The sequence below is a fragment of the Astyanax mexicanus genome, chromosome 12 (genome assembly GCF_023375975.1).
Source record: "Astyanax mexicanus isolate ESR-SI-001 chromosome 12, AstMex3_surface, whole genome shotgun sequence".
NCBI classification, from domain to species: domain Eukaryota; kingdom Metazoa; phylum Chordata; class Actinopteri; order Characiformes; family Acestrorhamphidae; genus Astyanax; species Astyanax mexicanus.
This window is the reverse complement of record NC_064419.1, coordinates 11,122,047-11,147,903: the sequence shown is the minus strand read 5'-3', so window position 1 is coordinate 11,147,903 and position 25,857 is coordinate 11,122,047. Positions and strand designations below refer to the sequence as shown.

The 25,857-nt window shown below is 37.0% G+C and overlaps 1 protein-coding gene across 1 annotated transcript in view; it reads left to right on the top strand.

Moving 5' to 3' along the window:
* cacna2d3a (calcium channel, voltage-dependent, alpha 2/delta subunit 3a) overlaps positions 1-25,857 on the top strand; it is a 413,801-nt gene that overhangs the window by 276,036 nt on the left and 111,908 nt on the right. The window contains exons 15-19 of the mRNA XM_049485574.1: positions 10,239-10,313; positions 12,385-12,465; positions 15,442-15,516; positions 24,380-24,463; positions 25,625-25,696. Coding sequence (XP_049341531.1) covers positions 10,239-10,313; positions 12,385-12,465; positions 15,442-15,516; positions 24,380-24,463; positions 25,625-25,696 — 387 coding nt within the window. The remainder of the gene's footprint in view (positions 1-10,238; positions 10,314-12,384; positions 12,466-15,441; positions 15,517-24,379; positions 24,464-25,624; positions 25,697-25,857) is intronic.

The window sequence follows — 25,857 nt, the reverse complement described above, 5'->3', positions numbered from 1 at the left end:
AAACGAAACCGTGCTAGAAAACTGTATTTAATACTGTTATGGTTTGACAATCAAGTTACAGTTGACATGTTTTCCCGAACATTGTTTGATTGAGGGGTTAGATATGTGTTTTCTGCTACACCAGTTAATGATAATAGAAGACTTACAGCTCAAATCAAATCACTTTATGAAACAAAGTGCTTTTCCACCAAAAGAACTCTGGATTTTGAACCCGTTTTATTCGTACTATGGTGCTTTTCAGAGAACCAGCCCACATTTACAACAGTTATAGTACACACTAAGAAAAGTAAGTACAGATTTGTACCTAAAAGGGTACAAAGCTTGTCGCTGGGGCTGTACCTTATATTGAGGTACAAAAAAGTACCTTTTAGTGAAAGTCCTTTTTTGTACCCATGGTTTTTGTGCCAGTAAAGATTATAAAAATTATAAACATTATCATCAACTAAATATGTATCAAAACTTGATGATCCAAAATTGTCTGGCTTTCAAATAAAAAACAATGTGCAATTAAAGTATATATTGTTTATAAGTACAGTGGTACAGAATACTGAATGTACCTTTTGGCTGGTTAAATGGTACAAATTTGTACTTATAGCTGTTAGAAAACACTTTGTACTTCAGAGGGAACAAATCTGACCCTGTAAAGACCAGTATAGTACCTTTTAGGGTACAATTATAAAGAATGTACCTTTGAGTACAAAAAAGTACTCATATCATACCTCTGTTTTTTAGAGTGTAAAACCTTCAAAACATCACATCATACGTCATCAACAGAGGGCTTTGCTCAGCAGCGGTGAACAGTAGCGGCCATGGTTTACACTAGTATGACACCTAGTATTCTTTGGTTTCTGCTGTGAACGTTTGTTCCTGGTTTTGGAACCTACTTTTGTTGGTGGAGACCAATTCAAGATTAGGTTTGCCAAACCAGAACTGTGCGGGTTCCATTTCCGCTATGTAATTTATTGGATGATCACGACCCCTCCTCATCTCCAACTCCTTAACTCCTCCCAGAAGGATTGAATAGAGCATCATCTTTCCAGAGAACACAGTTCCAATGATCCACAGACCATCCACATGGTGTTAATAGGTTCACGTGTATCTGTTCTATTGTGAATACTTCTCTGAAAGATTTAGACTGGAGGCAGTTTGAACTAGAAGAATGCATTCATTAAAAGGGATGTCCACAAAGATATGGACATATTGTGTATGAGCAGAGCAACAGATTGCAGTTTGCTGTTAAAAGGATTTTCACTTTTAATTAATTTTACATCAGTGTAGTTTTTCCCTGAAGGGATATTACACATGAATGCTGCATTTCCTATAATAACAGATAAGGATACAGATGTATTAATATTATCTCTTTGTCTCTGTGATCTGGAATACAATGCATATTCAGTCTTGTACTAATTGTTTTGGACTGATATAAGACTAATCTCTGATTTTAGCACAGATTAGGAGATGTGTTTTAATTATACAATATTTATGCGACCCAATTTAGATTGCGACTTTTCCAGATAATGTATCTTTAATTTAATTTGAGGTTTTGATGTCTGCTTGACATCATTTAATCGTTTATTCTTATGTGAGATAAATGCAATGAGAAAGAAATGTATAAAAAAGATCCTTTCCTCTCTTTTATAGGAACTTTACACCATTATTTGAGACAATTTCTATTCTGATGTGCTTGATATCTTCTTAGTATGAAGAAGAGTTTTCCCAGTTTGTATTATTGTATTATTTCCCAGTTTGTAGTATTTTTTTTTAAGTTTAAAATTGGTTACTTTTTAGTTCAAGAAAGTTCCCAAGTAAGGGTTATTTTTGTCAGTAATTCTACACATACTGTGATTTTATTGACTGATTGGGGTGTTTAAATGGATCCAACCTTGTTATATGACAGTACATCAACTACAGTGGTGTGAAAAAAAAATATTTGATTTGCTTTAAATTTATTTTGTTTTTGCTTTTTTCTCATACTGATGTTTCTCTGATAATCAATAACCTAAATAATTATAAAAAGCATGTTTTAAATGATCATTTTATTTGTTAAAGGGAAAAGAAAACTATCCAAGCCAATCTAGCCCTGTGTGAAAAAAGTGTTTGCACCCTAAACCCAATAACTTGGTTATGCCTCCATTGGCAGCAACAACTGCAATCAAGCGATGACGATATCTGGCAAATGTAAGACAGGCAGATGTGTTACTTTTTTTTCAGTAGTCGTTTTTGCCTTGGAACTCTCCTATGTAGACCATTTTCACCAGTCTCTTTCTTATTGTTGTATCATTAACACTGACCTTAACTGAAGCAAAAAATGAGACCTGCAGTTCTTTAGATGTTGTTCTGGGTTCTTTTGGGACCTCCTGGATGAGTTGTTCATGCCCTTTTGGAGTAATTTCGGTTGGTTGGTCACTCCTGGAAAGGTTTACCAGTGTTCCATGGTTTCTCCATTTGTGAATAATAATAGCTCTCACTGTGGTTCTCTCGAGTCCCAAAGCTTTAGAAATAGCTTTGTAAACATTTAATGACTAATAGATGATCAATAGCTTTGTTTTCTGATCTATTTTTGAGTTTCCTCAGATTGAGGCATAATGTGTTGCTTTTTGAGATCTCTTAGCTGCTTCATGTTGTCAAAAATGTTGTCAAACATGAATTGAACTCTAATCACAGATCATTTAATGTGTCAGTCCATATTGTTTAGTTTCTACACTGAAAGCAGAAGCATTTCTGAGTGGAGAAGGGATAAAATATAGTGTTTAATGGTACCAGTGTGCTGAAGCGACCATCCCTGCTAAGCCTAATAATATATTCAATCTGAAAACTGTCGGGTGGTGTCGGGTCGCTTTTTGCAGGAGTTCTTCTTCTGGCCACGTCACACATCTTTACATACTTATGTCACATGGACAGCCTCTAAAAGAGGATCCGGCTCAGTTTCACTGAACGTGAGCGGCTGGTGGAGCAATGGAGAGCTCAGTAGCTCATTCCCTCATAGTAAAAACAAATAAATGAAGAAGTGAAGTTTCGGACTGAGCGCTTTTTCTCTCTTTCTCTCTCTCTAACTGACCATAACCTGGATTTGGATACATCCGCTCTGAAAGGAGACCGCATTACACCCGCCCAGTTTGAAATGATTCTTCCGCATGCTCTTTGCAATTTCCTATTATCACTTATGGACATCAACTTTAATGTGAATGATGAAATCATCATTAAAAAGGGGCTTTTTATATTTACTCAAGTTATATTCGTCTGATATTAAAGTTTGTAAAGTATGACAAAAATGCAAAAACAAAAGAAATATCTTTTTTTTACTGTATGTGACCATTTTTTACGAATTTTGTTAAAAAAATATAATGATCCCAGTTCTGCAGATCGATTTTTAGGCTCATGCTCCTACAATCTGATAAACATTCATCCGTTATCTCTTCTAAGATAGTGAAGCAACTGGTATCTGGCTCGTTGTCGCTGGAATCAGCTGATATCTGCTGCAGGATTGTAAATCAGATGCAGTAAGAGTTGTTAAGAGTTTGGCTCAGTCTGGTGATTAATGGCTGGTGCAGTTGTGGTTCCCCTTGAGTGGAGGCTGCGAGCGCGGAACGTCCTCCAAGCTCTCGCAGCGCCTCCGAATCCCGACCACAGCCCACTGCTACCATCCATCATCCAACAGCTCATTTAGCTTTGTTTTCCACCAGCCAGGATAAACTGACTTTGGATAGTTCATGTGAGAGTGGGAAAAAGCAGCGTGGGTGTAGAACGCGGCGATGATGCTTGGAGGAAACAGCGGAAGTGGAAAAAGAGAGCAGAAGGCCAAAGAAGTGCAGGAGTGGTTGACCAGCGACGAGGTGAAGGATCTACATTGGCCAAGTCAAGGTCCAGACCAGCTCAAAGAACCTTTATTAAAAACTATGGTTCAAAAACCTGAACAACCTAGAGTAAAATCTCTTTGGAAGGACTGTAGAGCTTCTTGTAATAGAATAACTCAATCAGGGCCGTCAACATTAAGTGTAAGTGTTAACGCAAACGATTAATTTCGAATCAGTAACGCGTGATTATTTTTTTTAAGCACAAGTTAATTACACCCCCAAGTTTGACCCGGTTCGCTTGTGGTGAGATTTTAATCTGGTCTCCATCTGAAGCAGCTGTCAAATATACTGCTTTTTAATTGAGCTAAACTGCTGATAAGGCACAGTTTAATCTGTTATATTAGCGAGATAATATACCACTATGAACAAACACTGTCTCTGCTGCTCCATGCTGTTTCACACTGATCGTGGTATGTGCAGCATTCACTGCTCGCAGCCGTGCGAATCTGCGCTGCACGTCCCATGCAAAACACTGAATGCACAGCGTGTTAAAGCAGCGCCAGACAGCTCTGACCAATCAGAGAAAGCCATGTACTCGTGTGGTTTATTGGTGCGCATTTTGGTGCATTTAGGTTTGTGCCTGTGTGAAACCAAACCTAATAGAGGGAGAAACGCTCCAAGTGAACAAACTCATCAATTGGTCTGGACCATAGAAACCAACTGCAGGTGTAAAAACGCTCTTTTATACTTAGCAAATTAACTTCTAATTCAGAAATAAACATCAGTCCAACTCCAGATTGTTAAATCTGACTGTGTGATGTTGGCTTGTGTACAGTTTTTTGATTGGGCAAACAGTTTTCATTAAATCATAAGAATGAATAAGGTGCAAAAGTGCATGTAGACTTATTCACTGTGCTTCTCCTCAACTACACTATCAAAGCATTCACTGTTGTTTCACTGTGAATTTATTGCTTGCTATTATATTTTTGATTCCTTGTTACTCCCATACATTTTCAGCCCTACCAAGCTCTAGTCCACAGCCATAGTGACTAAAGGGCACTCATCTATTTGTAATTTTTTCATCACTACTTTACTCATCTCCCATTCAGTAGAATTCATTTTCACACACTCCCAAGCCATAGAGTTTCATAGAGTTAGACATCTACCAAACTTCTTGTAGTCCATGGCCAGGCAAGCGAGCAAATCTCATCTGCAAAATATATATCTGTTTTCCATTGTTTTTTATCCTCTCACTTTAACTTCTGCTTTTCTCGGGATACCTAAACCTACATAGATCTTGATTCTTTGGAACATTTACATCTGGCTCGTGAGGTTGTTTGAACTATGTTAAACGATAATTAAAAACATAAAATAAAACGCTTCTCTGACGAGCTTTTGTTTACATGCCTCCCTTGTCTCTCTGTCGCGCTCGGTGTGACTTTAGTTTCTGCCCGTTCTCATTTTTCCGCCCGTTCTTGTGCTCCATATCTCCTTACAAGGACATTTTTTTCCTGGCTGTGTCCCAATTCACTAGCTGGGGCAGCAATAGTGTATTGGACTGCGACCCTGACGCTACGGGTTCGATCCTGCTTGAGGAGCGGTGTGTTTATTTATTTATTTATTTTTTTCCTTTCTTTTTGGGTTTAACTGCTTTGAGATTAACTGTTCTACAATTGGGTTCAACAACCTTCTGGGCTGGAGAGCTACTAGTCTGTAGCACTCCATCCCATTACATCCCATTTATAATTCATTTTTCTTTTTTTTTTTTTCTGGCCCGCCATGTAATGGCTAGGAAAATATCTGGCCTGCGGCCAAATTAAAAAACAAGCATTGTGATTGGTTGCAAGGCTTCTTTGCATATTCCAGCCATCAGCAGCCTCAATATTACAGTAGTCAAGTATTAATCCAATAACCACAGTTTATTGTACAGCTCCACTTCCTGTACAGTGCAGTCAGTACCATGCGCTGAGCTGAAGATACCCCCTTGCCTTACCCTCCTGCCTCAGCCATTATTAAGCCGCATCACCGTGGGGAGTAAGGTTGTCACGGTCACCAGAGCTCCATCCATCACGGAGACCCACATTTGGTGGTGGCAGCTGATGGTCCGTTGGGAAAAAGGTCCGGTGTCCCTGCCCTGCTCTCTGTACAGTAGCTGTGTGTGACAGAGCTCAGCTCTGATCTTCTTCCCTCTTTGACCCTGAAGCTGTAAGCTCCACTTACTTTACCCTCACCCACATAAAAAGCTCTTCAAGATTGCGGGTGGCTTTTCAAGACTCACTGGCTGCTTCCTCCCTATACTCCCTATATCATAGTGATACGACACAAAGAATCCCAAGGTGGTACACCAGATGACCTCTTATATTTGAACGAAAATATAAATGATTGAAATAGTTCCTCTCTCTCAGAACTACAGCATGAATACTTTCACTATCAGCTTCATACGCCCTACAATAGAACCCTGTGGAACTCCACAACTCCTAATTGTTTCTGCATTAGGATTAATAGCTGAACGATTGACTGATTGAGGGTTTAAGGGGTGCTGCATAGACATATACAGTACAGGCCAACAGCATATACAGTACACACCTTCTCTTTTTCAACACGTTTTCTTTATTTTCATGACAATTTGCATTGTAGATTCTCACTGAAGGCATCATGTGGAGTTATGTACTTAACAAAAAAGTTAACAAAAAAAATAATTTCTTGCATTTTTACCTTGTAAAAAAACCCTGCATGTCCTGCAAGCATTTGGTGGTGTTCTTATTACATTCTCCTTCTTTGTGAGAATATATTATTATAAATATTAATTATCAGAGGCAGCTATGCAGCTGCTTACAGAATCCCATAATCACAGATTATTGGGATAAGGCCTGAGGATACAGTGTGTTTAAAAGGCTTTAAAATTTGCATTACCTAGCATTACCATTTCTAACAATGACTGTGAACAGATTAAAACCCCAACAAGCTCTTAGAGATTAAGACCTCTTTAGGGTACCCAAACTTGTGCATGCTGCTCCTTTCTTATTTTATTTTATTTTATTACTTTAAAAGTGAATACAACTAAAATAGTAGTCATATTAATATAATTTACAATGTTTAAAATATTGTTTCATCTTTTTATTGTTTGTTTTATGCTTTTTGGGGATCAATTTATCTTGTGTTTACTTATTTACTGCCAGTAGCTTTTAGGGATGAGTGACCAGTGTTAACTCATTTCTAAAGGTGATTCTTTATCAGTGCTCAAGTGTAAATCAAAATAGAGGTTCAAAGGAGTAGTTTGGTTTAAATATCTATAATGAATCTGACATGAATTTTCACTTATTAAAGAGCCTTTCTAAGGTCCTTTAAAGGTTAAAGGGTAACTAAACCCCCTGATTTTAGCTGACTCCTCCCTTAGCTCAAATTTGAGAAATGCTAAAAAAGAGGATGAGTAGGTTGGGTGGAGCACTGGTTGATGTATGGGTTTAGAGGCGGGGCAAGAGGGAGATCAGTGTGCCTCTGATAGCGGTGAGACACAGAAAGAGGGCGACATTATTGATTGACTGATTTGCATATTGTGACTGTCCGCGTAGCGAAGTACACGTAAACATCATAATCGACTATAAAAGTTTTTTAAAGGTGAGGAAAGGTTTATAAAATTTGAATTGATGGAAAAATATGGTTTAGGGTTTAGTGGCTCTTTAAACTTTCAAAGTTTCCTCTTTAATAGCATTGCTTAGAGAACCTTTATATGTAAAATTGTGTCTGTATTTATCCCAATTTTATTTTTTCAGCAAAATCTATATGTATTGTAGAAAATTTACATTTTGTACGTGACTACCGTATTTTACTCCTCTTTCCCGCCGTCCTCCCGTATTAGTATTTTCCCGTAAATTTCCCGTATTCTATTAAAATAAAAAAAATATATATTATTGAGGAGACAGGGCACTGACCGCTCTGTGTCTCTTAACCAATCGTGGAGCCGGTTCAAGGAGAAAGCCCCGCCTTTCAGGAGAAACAGCCAATCAGCTTGCAAAGGAGGGTCAGTGTGGGGAAGCCCCCCGTCGCTGTGAGTTCAGGCAGCTAGTCGGAGCTGCTGATGTTAAAACATATCTGGATATTCAGAGATTTTTCTAAAAGAAAGGTAACGGTAGGCTAATCATGTAAACTGTGATGAGATTTTTCTGATAGCTGCTTAAAAATACTCGTCTCCAAAATAAAACACACAGATTAAACATTTTAAAATAAAAAACATTACAGCTTGTGACTCAGTTTCAGCAGAAATGTGGCGAGGAACGAAATTAACTGAACTGATCAGGGGTGGAGTGATCAAAAGGAAGAAGTATTAATTAAAATGTATTGTGCAGGCCCCTTAGGACTAATTTTTACTGATGAAACATATCTGGTCCATGTCCTTTTAGTAAAAGCTCATGATACTATTTTTAGGTCACCAACAGTAATTTTGCAGAATTTGTGCACCCTTTGTTCAATTTTAAATCCTTTAAATAAATTAAAAATATATAATATAAAAGAGTGCATTTATTACAAAAAAGACATGAAATCTTATTTTTTTAAAAAATATATAGAAAAGGGTTTTTAATTTGGCTGTATTAAAAGAATGACATATGTAGGAATGTCCACAACATTTCAGATTCTTATAATCTAACTGGAGTGTGTAAGTGCTTCACTTGTGGTTATTTTAGATTTTTTGTAAACCTGTCTTAAAATGTAAGGGATACTGAACCTTCGTTGGGCTGGTGGGACGGCTTTAAGCGTACAGAGGAAAATATCCCTTATTTTTAAATCTAAAACTTGACAGGTATGGACTTAGTGTGACGTGTGGTATAGATCCAGAAAATTCTAGGCTTTCTCATTTCTTAGATCTTTCATAGATATTGAATTTCTTTACCCAGCCTGAGTCAGTCATCTCACACTGATTACCCAAACTCTTTAACCTGATTGGATTGATTCTGAGCTCAGAAGCTCAGCGGCGTCAGGTCACTAAGGCTTTAATTCACACAGGTCTATTGAATTTTAATTGAGGAGCATGATCCTGATGGTTTTCAACTATGGGTTTGGATTAAACATCGGGTGCACTAAAGCCATTTCACTGCTTCATTATGAAGCGGCTCTGGCACGGTCAGATAATCACTGTCTATTAAAGGTAGCTGATGTGTGTTCTGTAATCAGTGCTGATAGACCAATGATATGTGATCCCTCTGAGCCCATTAAAAATAGTCTTGTCATTTTTTACACTGTTATTTTCTTATCGTTAGCGTTTTAGTTTTAGAGCTCTATTGATCCGGGCTTGCGACTGAGAGGACTCGTGTTACTGAGAGTTTTTGTTTTTGTTCTGCCAGTTAGTTTCATAATAGAATGTTCTAGATGAAAGCTGAAGAAGTGAACCTGAGCAGTGATGGGAAAAGAGTAGTGGAAATAAACATAAACCACACAGTATTTTTTTTTGGCAGCAGTTTATAATAAATGTCTCTAAATGTCTCTAAATAACAATCCATGTAATAACAGTGTGACTACTGGTGAAGTGCGCATTGTTAATTTATTACAGGTGCAAAGGTTATGTGTTTAATAGGGTGTAGAGTGTTTAAATTTACACATAATGGTGTTTGTTTGTATTAGTTGTCTATAACAGATTTTGTGTGGTATGTAATTTGGGCTCTGTTTATTTTAAATATTAAAAACCGTATTCAGATTTCACTATGGTAATATGGACAGCATATTCTTATATGTTTTTTTTATTATTTATTTAATTTTTTTTCCCTATTTTTCTCCCAATCTTAGCTCTGCCAATTGTCCCACACATTCAGCTACTACTCAGCTGTATGTCCCCCACAACCCAAAGAGGGAGAAGTCTAGCACATGCCTCCTCCGACACATGTGAGGTCAGACACCACCTTTTTTTGAACTGCTGCTGATTGCTATAGCATGCCTGAGTGGCATCAGAGTGCCCTCGGAGGAAAGCGCAGCGACTCGGTTCCGATACATCAGCTCACAGACGCAGCCTTGTGCTGATCGACATCACCCTTTGGAGTGATGAGGAGAAAGAGCGCCATCTACCCACCCAGAGAGAGAGCAAAGACAATTGTGCTCACTCACGGCTCTGGCAGCTGATGGCAAGCTGCATGACTGGGATTCAAACCAGCCAGAAATCAACAGTGATTATAGTGACAGTGCTTTAGACCACTGGACCACTCTGCGCCCGATTTTAAATGTTTAACAGACCTTTATTCACATATATAATTGCATAAGCTGTACTGTAATTGTAATTAATCTGTAACAATGAATACTTCACCAGTAGTTACACTTTTAATAAATGGATATTACGGATTATGTGTAACTACACATGTATTAGAGACACTAATTATATTATTAGAGACATTACCTGCTCCAGCAGTTGACAGACCTTTACTCCTTTACTCATATTGTCCTGTTTTTCTCACTCTTCAGCAGATGGAGGATAACCAGGGGCCTGGATTGATGACCACAGTGGCCATGCCTGTGTTCAGCACAAAGAATGAGACAGTGAGTACGAACGCTACGTTTCATTTGTCGAACATATCGTTGTTCGTTGGATGATTTAACAATGCATTATACAACATTGTGTACTTTCAAACACCATTAAAACATGTCCACAGAAAGAAGTTAGACAGTATTGTGCGAATATATGACTATACGACAATATTAAGAGTGCATTACGATGCTCATGACTCTTCCAACACCCAGCAAACTGTATATATTTACGTCATCATTTAAAAAGCAGCAGTGCCTGTAAATATATCTACATCGTTGAATGTAGTGACCCCTGAAATTACGTGTGTTCAGGTAAATTTTTGGCTTATTGCTATGTTGGCAATGAAAAAAAAAAACAAAAAGCAAAGGTTCACCACTGAGTAAAGACAATCTAAACAGACTTCAACAGTCAGACGTTCATTGCTATCTTGGCAGTGAATTGTCAACACAGGCCAATCCCCAAAATGTGTACATATCATTGCTGTCCGATGAAAAACGAGTATCTCCATTTTTGTTGATTTTTAGTTTACTACATTCTTTCAACAAACCAACAGTCTCTTACTCTGTGCCAACATTTCATGATGAATGGACCAATAGAATTTCTCCAAAACTATGTGAAATAAACTTTTTTTACATTCACTTCTATTGAAAGTTAAGAAGTTTGTTTTCTCTCTCTTCTGTAAAGTTGCTGTTTTGGAGATATCTGTTTTTCATTGGACAGCGACGATATGCATGAAGATGCGGCAGTGCACAAACCTGTAGTGCGTGTTTGTTGGCAGCTATGCAAACTTTTACATCAACTATAAACCGAATGAACGAGCGTGAACGTGCAGGTCAGTTTCACCTGCTGAGAAGCGATGAACACGTCCAGGTAGCTGCGCCCTTGAAATAGCAATACGCCAAAGTCAAAGCACACCTGGCTCTTAAAGGGAATGGCAGGTGACACGCTGATTGATTTATTGCACGCTACGACCAAAAGACACCCACACTGACATGCCCTAAATCAAGCTGTGCGGTGCAATGTTGATAGCTTGCATATAGATCACTAAAACAAGGGTCCCTAAGAGTTTGCAGCGCTAATAAACTGTATAATACTAATGTTTTTACTGTTTAAAAAACAATACTACATTTTTTTTTGTACAGGAGTACATTGCCTCAATATATCCAGTGGACCTTAAAAATGCCCAGGCAGCAAATCCTTATTAACATATCATTTTTAAATGCATGAGCTGCTGTACACTTTCCTTCTATTTGCAGAAAGTATTCAGCAGCTCATTACTTACTAGCTGTGCTGATATGGAGAATTTGAGGTTGAGCAGTAGGTTTACAGCTCCCCCTGCTGCACAGCGCTTAAATAGATTCAAAAATAAATTTAAGAAAGTTAATTCAATTAAAAGTGAAGCAAATAAAATACCTCACTTTCTAGTAAGAAATTATGTAATTATGTAGTGTAATTATCTCTTTTCAAGTAACTGTAGTATATGAGTTTACTACACTGTAAAGTTGTTTGAACTCAAATAAATTAAGTCTGTTTTACATAAAATTTGAGATTTCTAAACAATACTCAACTATTTTGAGTTAGTTGAGCATTCGTGGGCACTTATATACATTCAAACTGAGATCTTTGAGTTGAACCAACTTATAATAACTGAGTTTAGTCTGTTGCCATTGACAGCTTCTTTTCCATTGGCTTCTGTCACAATCTATTTGCATACTGGGTGTGTCCAACACTAACACTCACCATCAGTGTGTAGTGATTCACCCGGGGCTACCTTAAGTAAACTTAAAAAGTAAAAAGTAGATCACATATTATGATTAAATACTTGGTCTCTGTGTTGTCGGCTGAAGAATAAGCATCATTTACTGAGCTGCAGTAACTCTGTGTTCTCACTGTGCTCTCAGTACTTTCAATTCTTTACTGTTTTCTTGCATCTACTTTTCTGTTTAAAAAAATAGTTGAATGAAACCAGAAAGAAGACTAAATACAAGTTCAGAAAAATATTAATTTTAAATATATATATATATATATATATATATATGTATATGTATTTGTTAACTTCACTGTACTCTCTTCTCATTTCAGAAGAATAAGGGCATTCTGCTGGGAGTGGTGGGCACAGATGTCCCTGTGTCAGAACTCTTAAAAACCATACCCAAGTACAAGGTACTGTCATTACATTACATTACATTACATTACATTACATTACTGCTGATATACTGTTATACTGTGGAGGACTCTGTTTAAGGCCTGTATAATTATTACATTAAATTATATATAATAGCATTAATTTAGTTACATCCCATAGCAGATTCTAGCTGAGGGAGTCATATCAGTATGCTCTGTATTTACTCTGTTTATAAACGCTTCTATGGACAGCAGTCATGGACAGATATAGACCTGCAAACCTCATAACAGAACCTAACAGACCCCAGAGGCGACCAATATCTGTAAATGGTGCTGCTTTTATCAATACATAAAAGAACTTTAAATTCTATACATTGTAATAGGGCACAACGTTCTACAGAATGGCCATGTTTTTTTTTTTTTTTTTTTTTTTTTGTTAAGGGAATGTGGAATCCAGCAATTAAACAAGCGATTAGTATTTATAGTATTAACACCCCTTGATTTTTTTTCACCCTAAAACCATAAACTTAAATGTATTTTATTAAGATTATAAGTGATAAAAAAAACTTTTTTTTTTTTTTTTTTTATGAAATAAAGTGCTGTGCAAATATACCCCCCTCCCCCATATCAATACTTAGTAGAGGCACATTCCACTGCAATTACAACTGCAGGTCTTTTGGGGTTTGTCTCTACCAGCTTTGCACATCTAGATACTAAGATTTTGGCCCCTTCTTCTTTAAGTAAACAAGTATTTTCATACCCTGAAACAAACTCAATGGGATTTAGGTCAGGGACATTTTAACACATGAAATATTTTTTTGTTAATCTAAGCCATTCCACTGTAGCTCTGGCTGTATGTTTAGGGTCATTTTCAAGTCTTTTTACAGCCTCCAACAGGTTTTCTTCCGGTATTGCCCTGTATTTATCTCCATCCATCTTCCCATCGACTCTGACCAGCTTTCTAAATCTGGGGATGGTGTGTTTTAGGGTGATGAGGAGTGTTACTGCCAGTTTTCCACCACACATAGTGCCCATAATATAATAATAAATAATATAATCTCCCACCTGAGCTTTGGATTTCTGCAGCTCCTCCAGAGTGACCATGGGCCTCTTGGCTGCTTCCCAGATCAGTTCTTTCTTTCTTGATCTGTCATTTTGGATGAATGGCCATGTCTTGGTAGGTTTGTTGAGACAGTTGTAGAAACTTTTTAGGTTCATTTTTAGGTCGATATAGAACAGGTGTATGTATACTGAGACTAAATTACACACAGCTGGACTCCATTAAGTCATTTTTAAAGGTCACCTTCCGCGAAAATCCGATTTTTCTTGTTTTTTGTGGAATACAGTAGGTCTCTCCGAGTTGAATGTGTACACCTGCACATTAAACTGTTTTGCAGCCCCCATTGTCTGCAGGAGCTAAGCAAAGAAATCCCCCCTCCCCCCCTCCGAAAAACGGGTGAATTTTGAATTATCTTTCTGCCTACGTAGGCAGAAACTCACAGACCAGCCCACCTTGGCTCGAGAAACTCCCAGAGGCGGAGTGAAGCGACGCAACATCACCGCTCATCAGTTAGGAGGTGGGAGGCAGTGAGCGGCAGAGCGGTGGAGGGGCGTCGCAGTGCTCCTAGCCAATCAGAGGAGAGATATTTGCATGCTGTTTGCATGTATGAATATTCATGAGCAAAGTTGGAATCCGGTCATTTTGGACACACCCCTAAAACAGTCCATTAAAAAAGAGCTATACAGAGACACCTGAGCACTTTTTTTTTACAAAAACGGCTCACATGTCATTCATTCATACTAGAGACCACAACTAGACATTTTAAAATGAAAGAAAAAACGACGGAAGGTGACCTTTAAGACTTCTGAAGGCCCTGAATTGATTGCACTGGATAATATTTAGGGGTTTCAGAGTAAAGGGGGATATATACTTTTGCAAGTCACATTTTTCAGATTTTTATTTGATTAAAATTGTGAAAACTGTGTATCATTTTTTTTATTCTTTTTTTTACAATTATGTACTACTTTGTGTTTGTCTATCACTTAAAATCCTAATAAAATAAATTTAAGTTTGTGGTTGTAAGGTGACAAAATGTGAAAAAGTTCAAGGGGTATGAATACTTTGGCAAGTTGGGGATAAGCTCAAATTAAGGCAAAGAGTGCCTCATTTAAAAAAGAATTAAAGAACACTGATATAAAAATAGGCATTTAAATTAGACATATAATATGCTCTATTAAACAGAAAAACTGATCAAATTGCAGTAAAGGTAAAAAAGTTAAAATATAAAAAAGTTTTTTTTTTTCATCATATGATTTAAATTACATTTGCAAAGACAAGTTTGACCTGTGTTATAGATGTTAACATGCTCTTTGTTTTGATCAATTTCTTTCGCTTCATACACAGGATGGGATGTAACCTCCAGTGAACTCGTGTAAACAGCCTCGCTAATCGTTATCTAGCTCACAGAAAGCTCTGCTAAGCACTGAAGTCCCTTTTTTAAACCTCTGCCTCTCCCTGCTCTGATTGTTCTAACCTTTTTCTCTTCAGACAAAGAATGGCAGGATAATTACAGCCTGGGCTGTTTTGCACTGCTCTCGTTCTACGTAGCAGGAAGAGAGAAGTTAATTTATGGACATATCATGAAGAGAAAATTAGCGGGTTTAGCTTTAAAACTCTCCTGGCATTTGAATTCAGCCATTCAGCAGTGTGTCAGGAGAAACGAGCACTGTTGCTCACGCCTGTGCGCGTGTGTCTGTCTGTCTGTCTCTCTGTACGTCTGACTCTCTGTGTGGGTATTCCAGGCTAGCAGCTGTGGTAAATCATGATCTGCAGACCAGCATAAGAAGCAGGAAATTGCAGGACGCTTGATTGGGCTTTGATATTAAAATGATAGAAAGGGGATGAACGGAAAGCGAAGGCCAGGAATTGTGTGGCTATTTATGAAATGTAACAATATCCTTGATTAAGGTCACTGTCTGTGGTGTGTGTTTGTCTGTGTGTGTGTGTGTTCACAGTTGGGCATCCATGGCTATGCATTTGCTATCACCAACAATGGCTACATCTTGACTCATCCGGACCTGCGGCCTCTGGTAATAAGATCACTTTTGTTGCTTATGTGTGTGTGTTGTGTGTGTGTGTTTGTGATGAGTGTGTGTGTGTTTATTTATAGCACACGTGTCCAAAGCAACCATGGGTGTTTTAATGTGATTTCCATGTTTTAATATGGTTTGGGTTGTGAATAGAATGTAATGCAATAGCAATAGAACTACAATTCACCCCAAAAAACTCTGGACCTCTCAATTAATTTAGTAAAATCACAAATGAATATAAAACAATACATCACATCTCATATAAGTACAGTAAACATAGAGACTGTGCGTGAAAACAGGGCAACACAGTTGTTATGTATGTAGGTAGGTAGTAAAGTAAGTAGTAGGTGTGTGGTTTGAGGCCAGACCTGTTGCATGGGAATTTAGGGCCCTAAGTTGGCGTTGGGCCCCCAGACAGCACCATTTAAGGTATATGGACAATGAAACTGAAACACCTGTCATTTTACTGTGGGAGGTTTCATGGCTAAATTGGAGCAGCCTGGAGGCCAATCTTCATTAATTGCACATTGCACCAGTAAGAGCAGAGTGTGAAGGTTCAATTAGCAGGGTAAGAGCACAGTTTTGCTCAAAATACTGCAATGCACACAACATTATGGGTGACATACCAGAGTTCAAAAGAGGACAAATTGTTGGTGCACGTCTTGCTGGAGCATCTGTGACCAAGACAGCAAGTCTTTGTGATGTATCAAGAGCCACAGTATCCAGGGTAAAGTCAGCATACCACCAAGAAGGACCAACCACATCCAACAGGATTAACTGTGGATGGGGATGATTAGGTGCTAACCCGGATTGTATCCAAAAAACGTAAAACCACGGCTGATCAAATCACGGCAGAATTCAATGTGCACCTCAACTCTCCTGTTTCCACCAGAACTGTCCGTCACCACAATAAATTATTCTGGTCTAAAACCAGGTGTTTCAGTTTTATTGTCCAACCCCTGTATATATAGGGTCACAAGCAATATTAGGCAATGTTACAAAGACAATTCAATGTTACAAGGATCTTCACATGGATATTACATGAACGGCTACAGCAGTTTGCAATCCATGTAAAATTGAATTATCTTTGTAACATTGCCTAATGTTGCTTGAGACCCTGATGACTGGGAAATTATTAATATTAGTATCTGTTCCTTGACTGTTAATAAACTGAAGGGTGGAGTCTGATTATGTTTAAGCACAGGAGACTGATAGAATGAAGCTGTGGTATTATTGGTTAATTGCATTCAATCAGTATTAAAGAAAGGTTTTTATTTCTTTTTTAAGGTATTATAAACAGCTGATACTAAAAAGGAAATGTTGGAATCAAATGATAGATAGATAGATAGATAGATTACACAATTACACAACACAATTACACAACACAGTAGAAACAAAAACAATACACAGTAGAAACAAACAATAAGTGTAGTACAATACACTTATTGAGGGATAAAATTCTAAATATATACATAAATATATAAATACAAAAAAACTATAGAACGTGTGGAAGTAAACAGTCGTAGATATGAGGTAGTGCAGTAAAAGTATAAACTAAGTATAGGAGGTATTAGTAGATATGACTATTAAACATAAACATAAACATGTGCAAGTATTATATTTAAGTTAGGTGCGTAGTGTAGTGTCCAGGGGTGCAAAAGTACAGGATTTACAGTAAAGTGTCCCGGAGTGCAAATGTACAGGATGTACAGTAAAGTGTCCAGGAGTGCAAGTGTACAGGATGTACAGTAGAGTGTCCAGGAGTGTAAGTGTACAGGATGTACAGTAAAGTGACAAGTGTCCAGGAGTGCAAATAAACAGTATATACAGTAAAGAGGCAAAAGAGTCTCAGGGTGTAGATGTGTATGGTGTTTTTCCAGTACAGATAAAAAATAAAAAATAAAAGGCTGTGATTAAGAAAGCACATATGAGCCTTGTTTCTCATCTGTCTTCTCTCTTCCGGCTCCACTGGGAGGAGTTGAAGAGTCTGATGGCTCTCGGGACGAACAATCTTCTCAGTCTGTCCGTAGAGCAGCTCTGTGACAAGAACCTGCCACTGAAACTGCTCCTATGATCCATGATGATGGAATGTAATGGGTGACCATCATCATCCATGACGGAGAGTAGTTTGTGCAGTGTCCTCCTCTCTGCCACCGTTACCACAGAGTCCAGCTCCACGCCAACCACGGACCCCGCACGCCTGACCAACTTGTTCAGACGCATCTCGTCCCTCTTCTTCATGCTTCCTCCCCAGCACACCACAGCATAGAAAAGACAGCTGGACACCACAGTCTGATAAAACATCAGCAGGAGCTTCCGACAGATGTTAAAAGACCCCAGCCTCCTCAGGAAGTAGAGCCGGCTCTGTCCCTTCCTGTACAGGATGTCTGTGTTGGCTGACCAGTCCAGCCTATCATCCAGATGCAGTCCGAGATACCTGTAGGTCTTCACCATCTCCACATCAACTCCCACAATAGATACTGGCTGTGTGGGTGGCCTGGCTCTGCGGAAGTCCACCACCATCTCCTTGGTCTTGGAGGTGTTCAACAGCAGGTTGTTCCTATTGCACCACGCCACAAAGTCTTCCACAAGGTGTCTGTACTCCTCCTCCTTTCCTCCCCGTATACATGCCACAATGGCAGTGTCGTCCGAAAACTTCTGCATGTGGCATGTCTCAGAGTTGTACTGGAAGTCTGAGGTGTAGAGTGTAAAAAGGAACGGGGAGAGCACAGTCCCCTGTGGTGCTCCTGTGCTGCAGACCACAGTCTCTGATGTACAGTCCTTCAACCTGACATACTGAGGTCTGTCAGTGAGGTAGTCTGTGATCCAGGAGACCAAATATGGATCCACCTGCATCCCCACCAGCTTGTCTTTCAGTAGGAGAGGCTGAATGGTGTTGAAAGCACTGGAAAAATCAAAGAACATGACTCTCACAGTGCTGCCTCCTCTGTCCAGATGAGAGTGGGTCCGGTGGAGAAAGTACAGTATGGCATCATCCACTCCCACTTTCTCTCTGTAGGCGAATTGCAAGGGGTCCATTGCATGTTGAACCTGGGGTCTGAGGTGGTGTAGAAGCAGACGTTCCAGGGTCTTCATGATATGTGATGTAAGAGCGACCGGCCTGAAGTCATTGAGCTCACTGGGATGCGTCTTTTTGGGTACTGGAACCAGGCATGATGTCTTCCACAGCGTGGGGACCCTCCCCAAATGCAGACTCAGGTTGAAGATGTGCTGCAGGGGAGCCCCCAGCTCAGCTGCACAGGACTTAAGTAGTCTGGGACACACTTTGTCTGGGCCAGCTGCCTTTCTTGGGTGGAGTCTCCTAAGTTCACCTCTAACCTGGTCAGCAGTGAAGGTGTGCAGAGGGGGAGGAGGAGGGGGGGCTACAGTGGTGCTGGTGGTCAGGACATATAAATGAAACTTTATATGTGTGAATGTAAGGATAAGCGATGATAACATTGGAGCGGAGGGGTAAATAGCGATTTATTGAAAAACTGCACAATTAAAAAGAGGACCCAGCCTCTTGCCTGGATGTAAGATATGGAGCTCCATTAAGGCATACAGGTTCTATATAGCATCCTGTAGCTGGGCCTCTGGATGCTATACATTTTTAGATGGCTTAATCTCATGAGCTCTGGAATTATTTTATTTGTATTGTCACATCATATTATTGCTAAGCATTTGGCATATGATAGTAGATATGTTAGATATGTAGATATGTTATTGTGCATTAACAAACTAGTTTTAAACATTAAATTCAATGAAAACCTGAATTTTACCTGGACTGGCTGTAGAAACTTTTGATTGGGATTCCTACCATTCCTGCCATCCTTCCAGGTTTTATTAGTAATTTCAGTTGTTTTCATTTTGCCGAGCTGATAATATTCCTCATATCACTACTAGGGGTGACCGACTGTTGTTTGTTTTGACTCTCTGTATCTTCAGTTAGAACAATGTGCTGCTCCACAGCAAAATGCCAAAACCAGATCACACTTGTAACCGTTTATATATCTGGCTGAGACATAACTAGCAATTCTAGGATGTCTCCGCAGGGTTATTGTGTACTGCAGTTAGCACAATTAAAAATATTTCAATTCTGCTGCTGATTTGATTTACATATTTGTTCATACTGAGCAATTCTACCAATAAGAACATGTAACAGTGCTGTCCTTGGAATGGTTACATTATAGATATGCATGCAAAAAAAACATGCAATAGATCATTCATACCTGTTGCAGATGCAATTAGACAAGATACCATTGTTTTGTATTAGTAATTCCAATATAGATTGATGCTCATTGTTGTGCATAGCTGGTAAATAGGGCATCTGTGTGAAGGAACTCCTCCACACACATGTTGATGAACTGTTCCGGCTGAAGGTCCTGTTTGTGAATGGCAGTGATTGGATGTATTGTGTTGTGAGTGTGTGTGTGTGAGTGTGTGTGTGTGTGTGTGTGTAGGGGGGGTGCTGGAGACAGATGCAGCAGGCCTGTGTTTAACTGCAGTGTAATTATCAAGCTGAGAGAAAAGGCACAATAAGAGGGGGCTTGTTGAGCATCTGACCTCAGTTGAACCATGTTTGGATATATTTTATTTTATTTATTTTCTGGATGTGGCATGTCAAGTTTGTCCTATATTTATTATTTAATATATGCAACTTGTATATAAGTATCTAAGTTTAACCCTAAATCTAATTGTAAGCTTAATATCAACAACAATGAATAGTTTTAAAGAAATAAATCCTGTTTTTCTGAACCTGTAGGCTTCGTTTCTAATGTCGGCATGGGATAGGGAGGTATACATATCTCAGCATTGAGGTGTGGAGCTTTTGGGTTTTATTAGTAATTTCAGTTGTTTTCATTTTGCCGAGCTGATAATATTCCTCATATCACTACTAGGGGTGACCGACTGTTGTTTGTTTTGACTCTCTGTATCTTCAGTTAGAGTCTAGCGTTTGGAAGGTCTAGGATGAGACAGGATGGTGATCATCTGACAGCAATTCTCCAATAACTAGTAGTACGTCTTCACTGGACAGTAGAGAAAGGTACTCCGACAAAATAAAGACAAAATGTATTATTTAGTAGCTGAGATTATTACATATGCTGATTTTATTTTATTTTATTGTTTTAATATGCCCGTTTATTTTAATGCTGCAGCTTACAATCGATTAACAAATAAGTAATTGTTTAAATAATTTAATGAAAATAGCTAAAACCATTTTTCTGTGATATTTTAAGGGGAAAATGTAATTGAGTAATTAATGTAAGTAATCAATGTAAGATAATCACAGTGGGAATTTGTTTAAATTCATCCATGTCTGTTTAATTGTATTTTTTTTTACCTCTGAACACAGATTTGTAAACTATGTTTAAGTTCCTGATGAATTTCAGAAAGCCCCAAATTCAATTCAGAATATATATATATATATATATATATATATATATATATATATATATATATATATATATATATATATATATTATTACACAAAAAGTGATAAAACCACTAAAACATCACCAGTCTTTGTGAAGAAAAATGAAAAACAGCAGTACATTTGGGCTAAAATTGTTAAAATTATTAACAGATGAACATGTTAAAGTTGCCAAATTTGTTGGCAGCACTATTAAACACTTATTGGTAATTAAAATGTAATAATTATTATATAAAGTAATGAGAAAATTAATGTAAACCATTTTTTCGTATTTCAACTGGTGATATCAGAACTACCCAAACACTGATTTTGGCACACGGCCCATGGCACATCTGGATTTAGGGTGTGTCAGTATCTCTTTGCTATCGTAATGACAGGAAAAGTACACCTTGCACAGCTTAAAATTCGTAAATGGCATGTACTAATACTCTTAATTAATCATGGGTGTGTTTTGGGAGTAATGTTAAATATACCAATCAGCCTGACATTCCCTTTAAGAACCAAGTGTGCTCTGATTTTGGGGTGACAGCAATGTTATTTTTTTAGTTTTCTGTTTATTGTTGATATAAAAGTTGCGTTTGTGCACTGTGTCCGTGTTTGTGTGTGTGTGTGTGTGTGTGTGTGTGTAACGAGTGGGAGTGGATGGACGTCTGACATCTGACTGTTGACTGTTGTCAGGGTTTAAATCAGTCATTGGAGCTCCTGTGTTTTCCGCCATACATGCATAAATTCAAAAGTCCATAAATCATTTCTTGAAAGCAAAACAGGGTGAGAATGAGAGAGAAGAATCCAGCTGGTGTATTTTCTCTCTCACTCACAGATCCCTGCAGGTGTGCTCTTTCTTCATCCAGCTGATGGCTATTGATTAGCAGTCCTCGATCAGGTGTTTTCTCCATTCAGGGAGCAGAGACAGCAGAGACAGGTTAGAGAACAGCCTGGTGACCAAAGTGAGGAGAGAATAATGAGAAAAGAGAAAAGGACAGGAGAGAACAGGGTGGAGGAGACACTGACACTGAGAGGAGGAGATAAGAGATGAAGAGAGAAGAAGATAGAGGAAAGCTTCCATCTTCCTCAGTACTCTGTATCTCCTAAAGCTTTATATTTACTCCCACTCTCACGCATCCACGTATAAAGCACTCACCTTCACGCTTCAGTCCACCTGAAATGGGTGAAACGTCCTCTACTCTCTCGCCCAACATGAGTCCATCCAGCCTCCTTAACTGTTTCCACTTCACCTGCTGTAACCCTGCTCACTAAACACAGCTTTAAAGAGCACAGAACGATTGTAAACCTGTGCTGCCTATGGAGTGATGAAAAATAAAAATACCTGTACAGAATAGAAATGTAATTCTTGTAAATTATTGAAGATAAAACTCTAATTTTAGAAGAAACTACTTGAACAGTGTAGACATTAAGGTAAAAAAAAAATTACAAAAAAGTTATAGAGTGTAAAAATAAAGGTAAAACTCAAACTGTACAAGAAACTACGTGTAAAGTATAGGAATTAGGGGACAGTACAGAAATTTTAGAAGGAACAACTTTTACAGTATAGAAAGAAACTACTTGTACAGTATAGAAATGAAAATAAAACTCTAATTGTAGAAGAAACTACTTATACAGTACAGAAATAAATGAAAAAAAAACTAATTTTACAAGAAACTACTTTTACAGTATAGAAATAAAAAAAAGTAATTTTAGAAGAAAATACTTTTACAGTGTAGAATTGAAGGAAAAACTCAAATTTTAGAAGAAACTACTTTTACAGTATAGAAATAAAAAAAAACTGTAATTTTAGAAGAAAATACTTGAACAGTGTAGAATTGAAGGAAAAACTCAAATTTTAGAAGAAACTACTTTTACAGTATAGACATGAAGATAAAACTGTAATTTTAGAAGAAACTACTTGTACAGTATAGAAATAAAGGATTTTTTTTAGAAGAAACTACTTGTACAGTACAAAAAAATAAAGGATTTTTTTTTAGAAGAAACTACTTGTACAGTATAGAAATTAAAAACAAACTGTAATTTTAGAAGAAACTACCTGTACAGTATAGAAAGGAAATATATATATATATATATATATATATATATATATACTTTTAAAAGAAACTACTTGTACATTATAGAAATAAATAAAAAAATAGTTTTAGAAGAAACTACTTGTACAGTGTAGAATTGAAGACTAAACTCTAGCTGTAGAAGTAACTACTTATACAATATAGAAATGAAGATAAAACTAATTTTAGAAGAAACTACTTTTGCAATATAGAAATGAAGATAAAACTGTAATTTAAAAAGAAACTACTTGTACAGTACAGAAATAAAGGATTTTCTTTAGAAGAAACTACTTGTACAGTATAGAAATGAAAAAAAAGATATACTTTTAAAAGAAACTACTTGTACATTATAGAAATAAATAAAAAAATAGCTTTAGAAGAAACTACTTGTACAGTGTAGAATTGAAGACTAAACTCTAGCTGTAGAAGTAACTACTTATACAATATAGAAATGAAGATAAAACTAATTTTAGAAGAAACTACTTTTGCAATATAGAAATGAAGATAAAACTGTAATTTAAAAAGAAACTACTTGTACAGTACAGAAATAAAGGATTTTCTTTAGAAGAAACTACTTGTACAGTATAGAAATGAAAAAAAAGATATACTTTTAAAAGAAACTACTTGTACATTATAGAAATAAATAAAAAAATAGCTTTAGAAGAAACTACTTGTACAGTGTAGAATTGAAGACTAAACTCTAGCTGTAGAAGAAACTACTTATACAATATAGAAATGAAGATAAAACTAATTTTAGAAGAAACGACTTTTACAGTATAGAAATGAGGATAAAACTAATTTTAGAAGAAACTACTTTTATAGTATAGAAATGAAGATAAAACTTATTTTAGAAGAAACTACTTTTATATTGTAGAAATGAAGACTAAACTCTAGCTGTAGAAGAAACTATTTATACAGTATAGAAATGAAGATAAAACTAATTTTAGAAGAAACTTCTTGTATAGTAAAGGAATGAAGATAAAACTCTAGCTCTTGAAAACTCTAATTTTAGAAGAAACGTCTTATTTTAATCTTTTAATTTAAATCGTGAAAATTTACATTATGGCAATGATGGAATATGTTTTGTATATACATTTGTACCATTTGCTCTCCTCCAGTACCATTTATATCAGCTAGAGGGCCCTCTCTACTTCTTAAACACAAACCCAGCTCTTATGTTCCTTACTGACATCAGTGTGTGTGTGTGTGTGTGTGTGTGTGTGTGTGTGTGTGTGTGTGTGTGTGTCTTTCTTTTTGGAGTATTATGCATTATATGTAGAACATAAAAAAAATAATAATAATGATAATAATAATTTTACAATATTTGTGTGTGTGTGTGTGTGTGTGACTTGTGTGTGTGTGTGTGTATTTACAGTATGAAGAAGGGAAGAAGAGGAGGAAGCCGAACTACAGCAGTGTGGATTTATCTGAGGTTGAATGGGAGGACAAGGATGATGTGGTTTGTTGATGTTTTTATCTTTCATAATTCAGTACAGAGTGTAGCATTAAAACATAATTATTTTTAAAGAAAGTGGCTTACAAAAGTATTCATACCCCTTGAACTTGTTCACATTTTGTCATCTAACATCCATAAATTGACTGATATTTTTGCTCATTCTTCTTTATAAAACCACTCAAGCTCAGCCAGGTTGGATGGAGAGCGTCTGTAAACAGCAATTTTCATGTCTTAATAGAAAAGCTCAGTGGGATTTAGGTTAGGTTTAGGACTTTGACTGGGCCGATCTAACACATGAATATTCTTTGATTTAAACCATTATATCTCCACTGTAGCTCTGGCTGTATGTTTAGGGTCATTGTCTTGCTGGAAGGTGAATCTCCTTTTCATGTCTTATGGCGTTTGTGGCAATAATATGACAAAATGTGAAAGAAGTTGTATGAATGAAAAGGGGTATAAATACTGCAAGCCACTGTATATGCTAACATGTTTAATGATATATTATTAAGTTAGTAATAAGTTAGTAGGTATAACTAAAATAAAATGTAATAACACATAGTGAAAACATTAAAATGGTTGTTTTTTTTTATAATCACAAAATCTTGAATTTTCATTTATGTGTAAAAATGTTACCACAATTTATCTCCCCAATTCATTTAATCCCAAGTTCCCAAATGTATAATTTTGTCTATGTTAAAAGTTTGGCCACACTTGGCCAAAAATAAATAGCAAATAATATATTTATGTATGCATGAAGTGGGATTTTGCAATGTAAATAAAAAAATACAATTTAAATGCATATTTTTAAATTAAATGCATACATTTAGAGCAAATTTTGTTCCAGTTTTTAATTTGATTAAATTTCATTCTCCGTACACTCGAGTTAACATAATTATTAGTATCAATTAGAAAAACATGCTGCTACAAGTGAACATCTGTAAAATTATTTTAATTGTTTAAACTTTTTACTTGTTCCTTGTATTTATTTTAATAGTACATTTTTTAACAAATACACAAATTATTATTATTATTAAGTCATACCTTGAGGTACCTAAAAGTGCATCAAACATTTGCATGGTATTGTATATTTAACATTTTGGTTTATTGGTTTATTCTGTCTTTATTGTCATGTTTTGTATTTGCTCTGTGTGTGTGTGGCTGCAGCTGCGTAATGCTATGGTGAACAGAAAGACGGGAACCTTCTCTATGGAGGTGAAGAAGACCGTTGATAAAGGGGTGAGAGAGTCTGAACAGATGTGCTTTAATTAGATATGATTTTGTGTCTGTTTTAATTCTTTTTAGTGTCTAATGTTACAGATGCTACCTTATGTTGATGAATCTTATTTAAGAGGATGTTCCAGCAGATGGCAGTGTAACATGCTGTGTGTGTTTTTGTG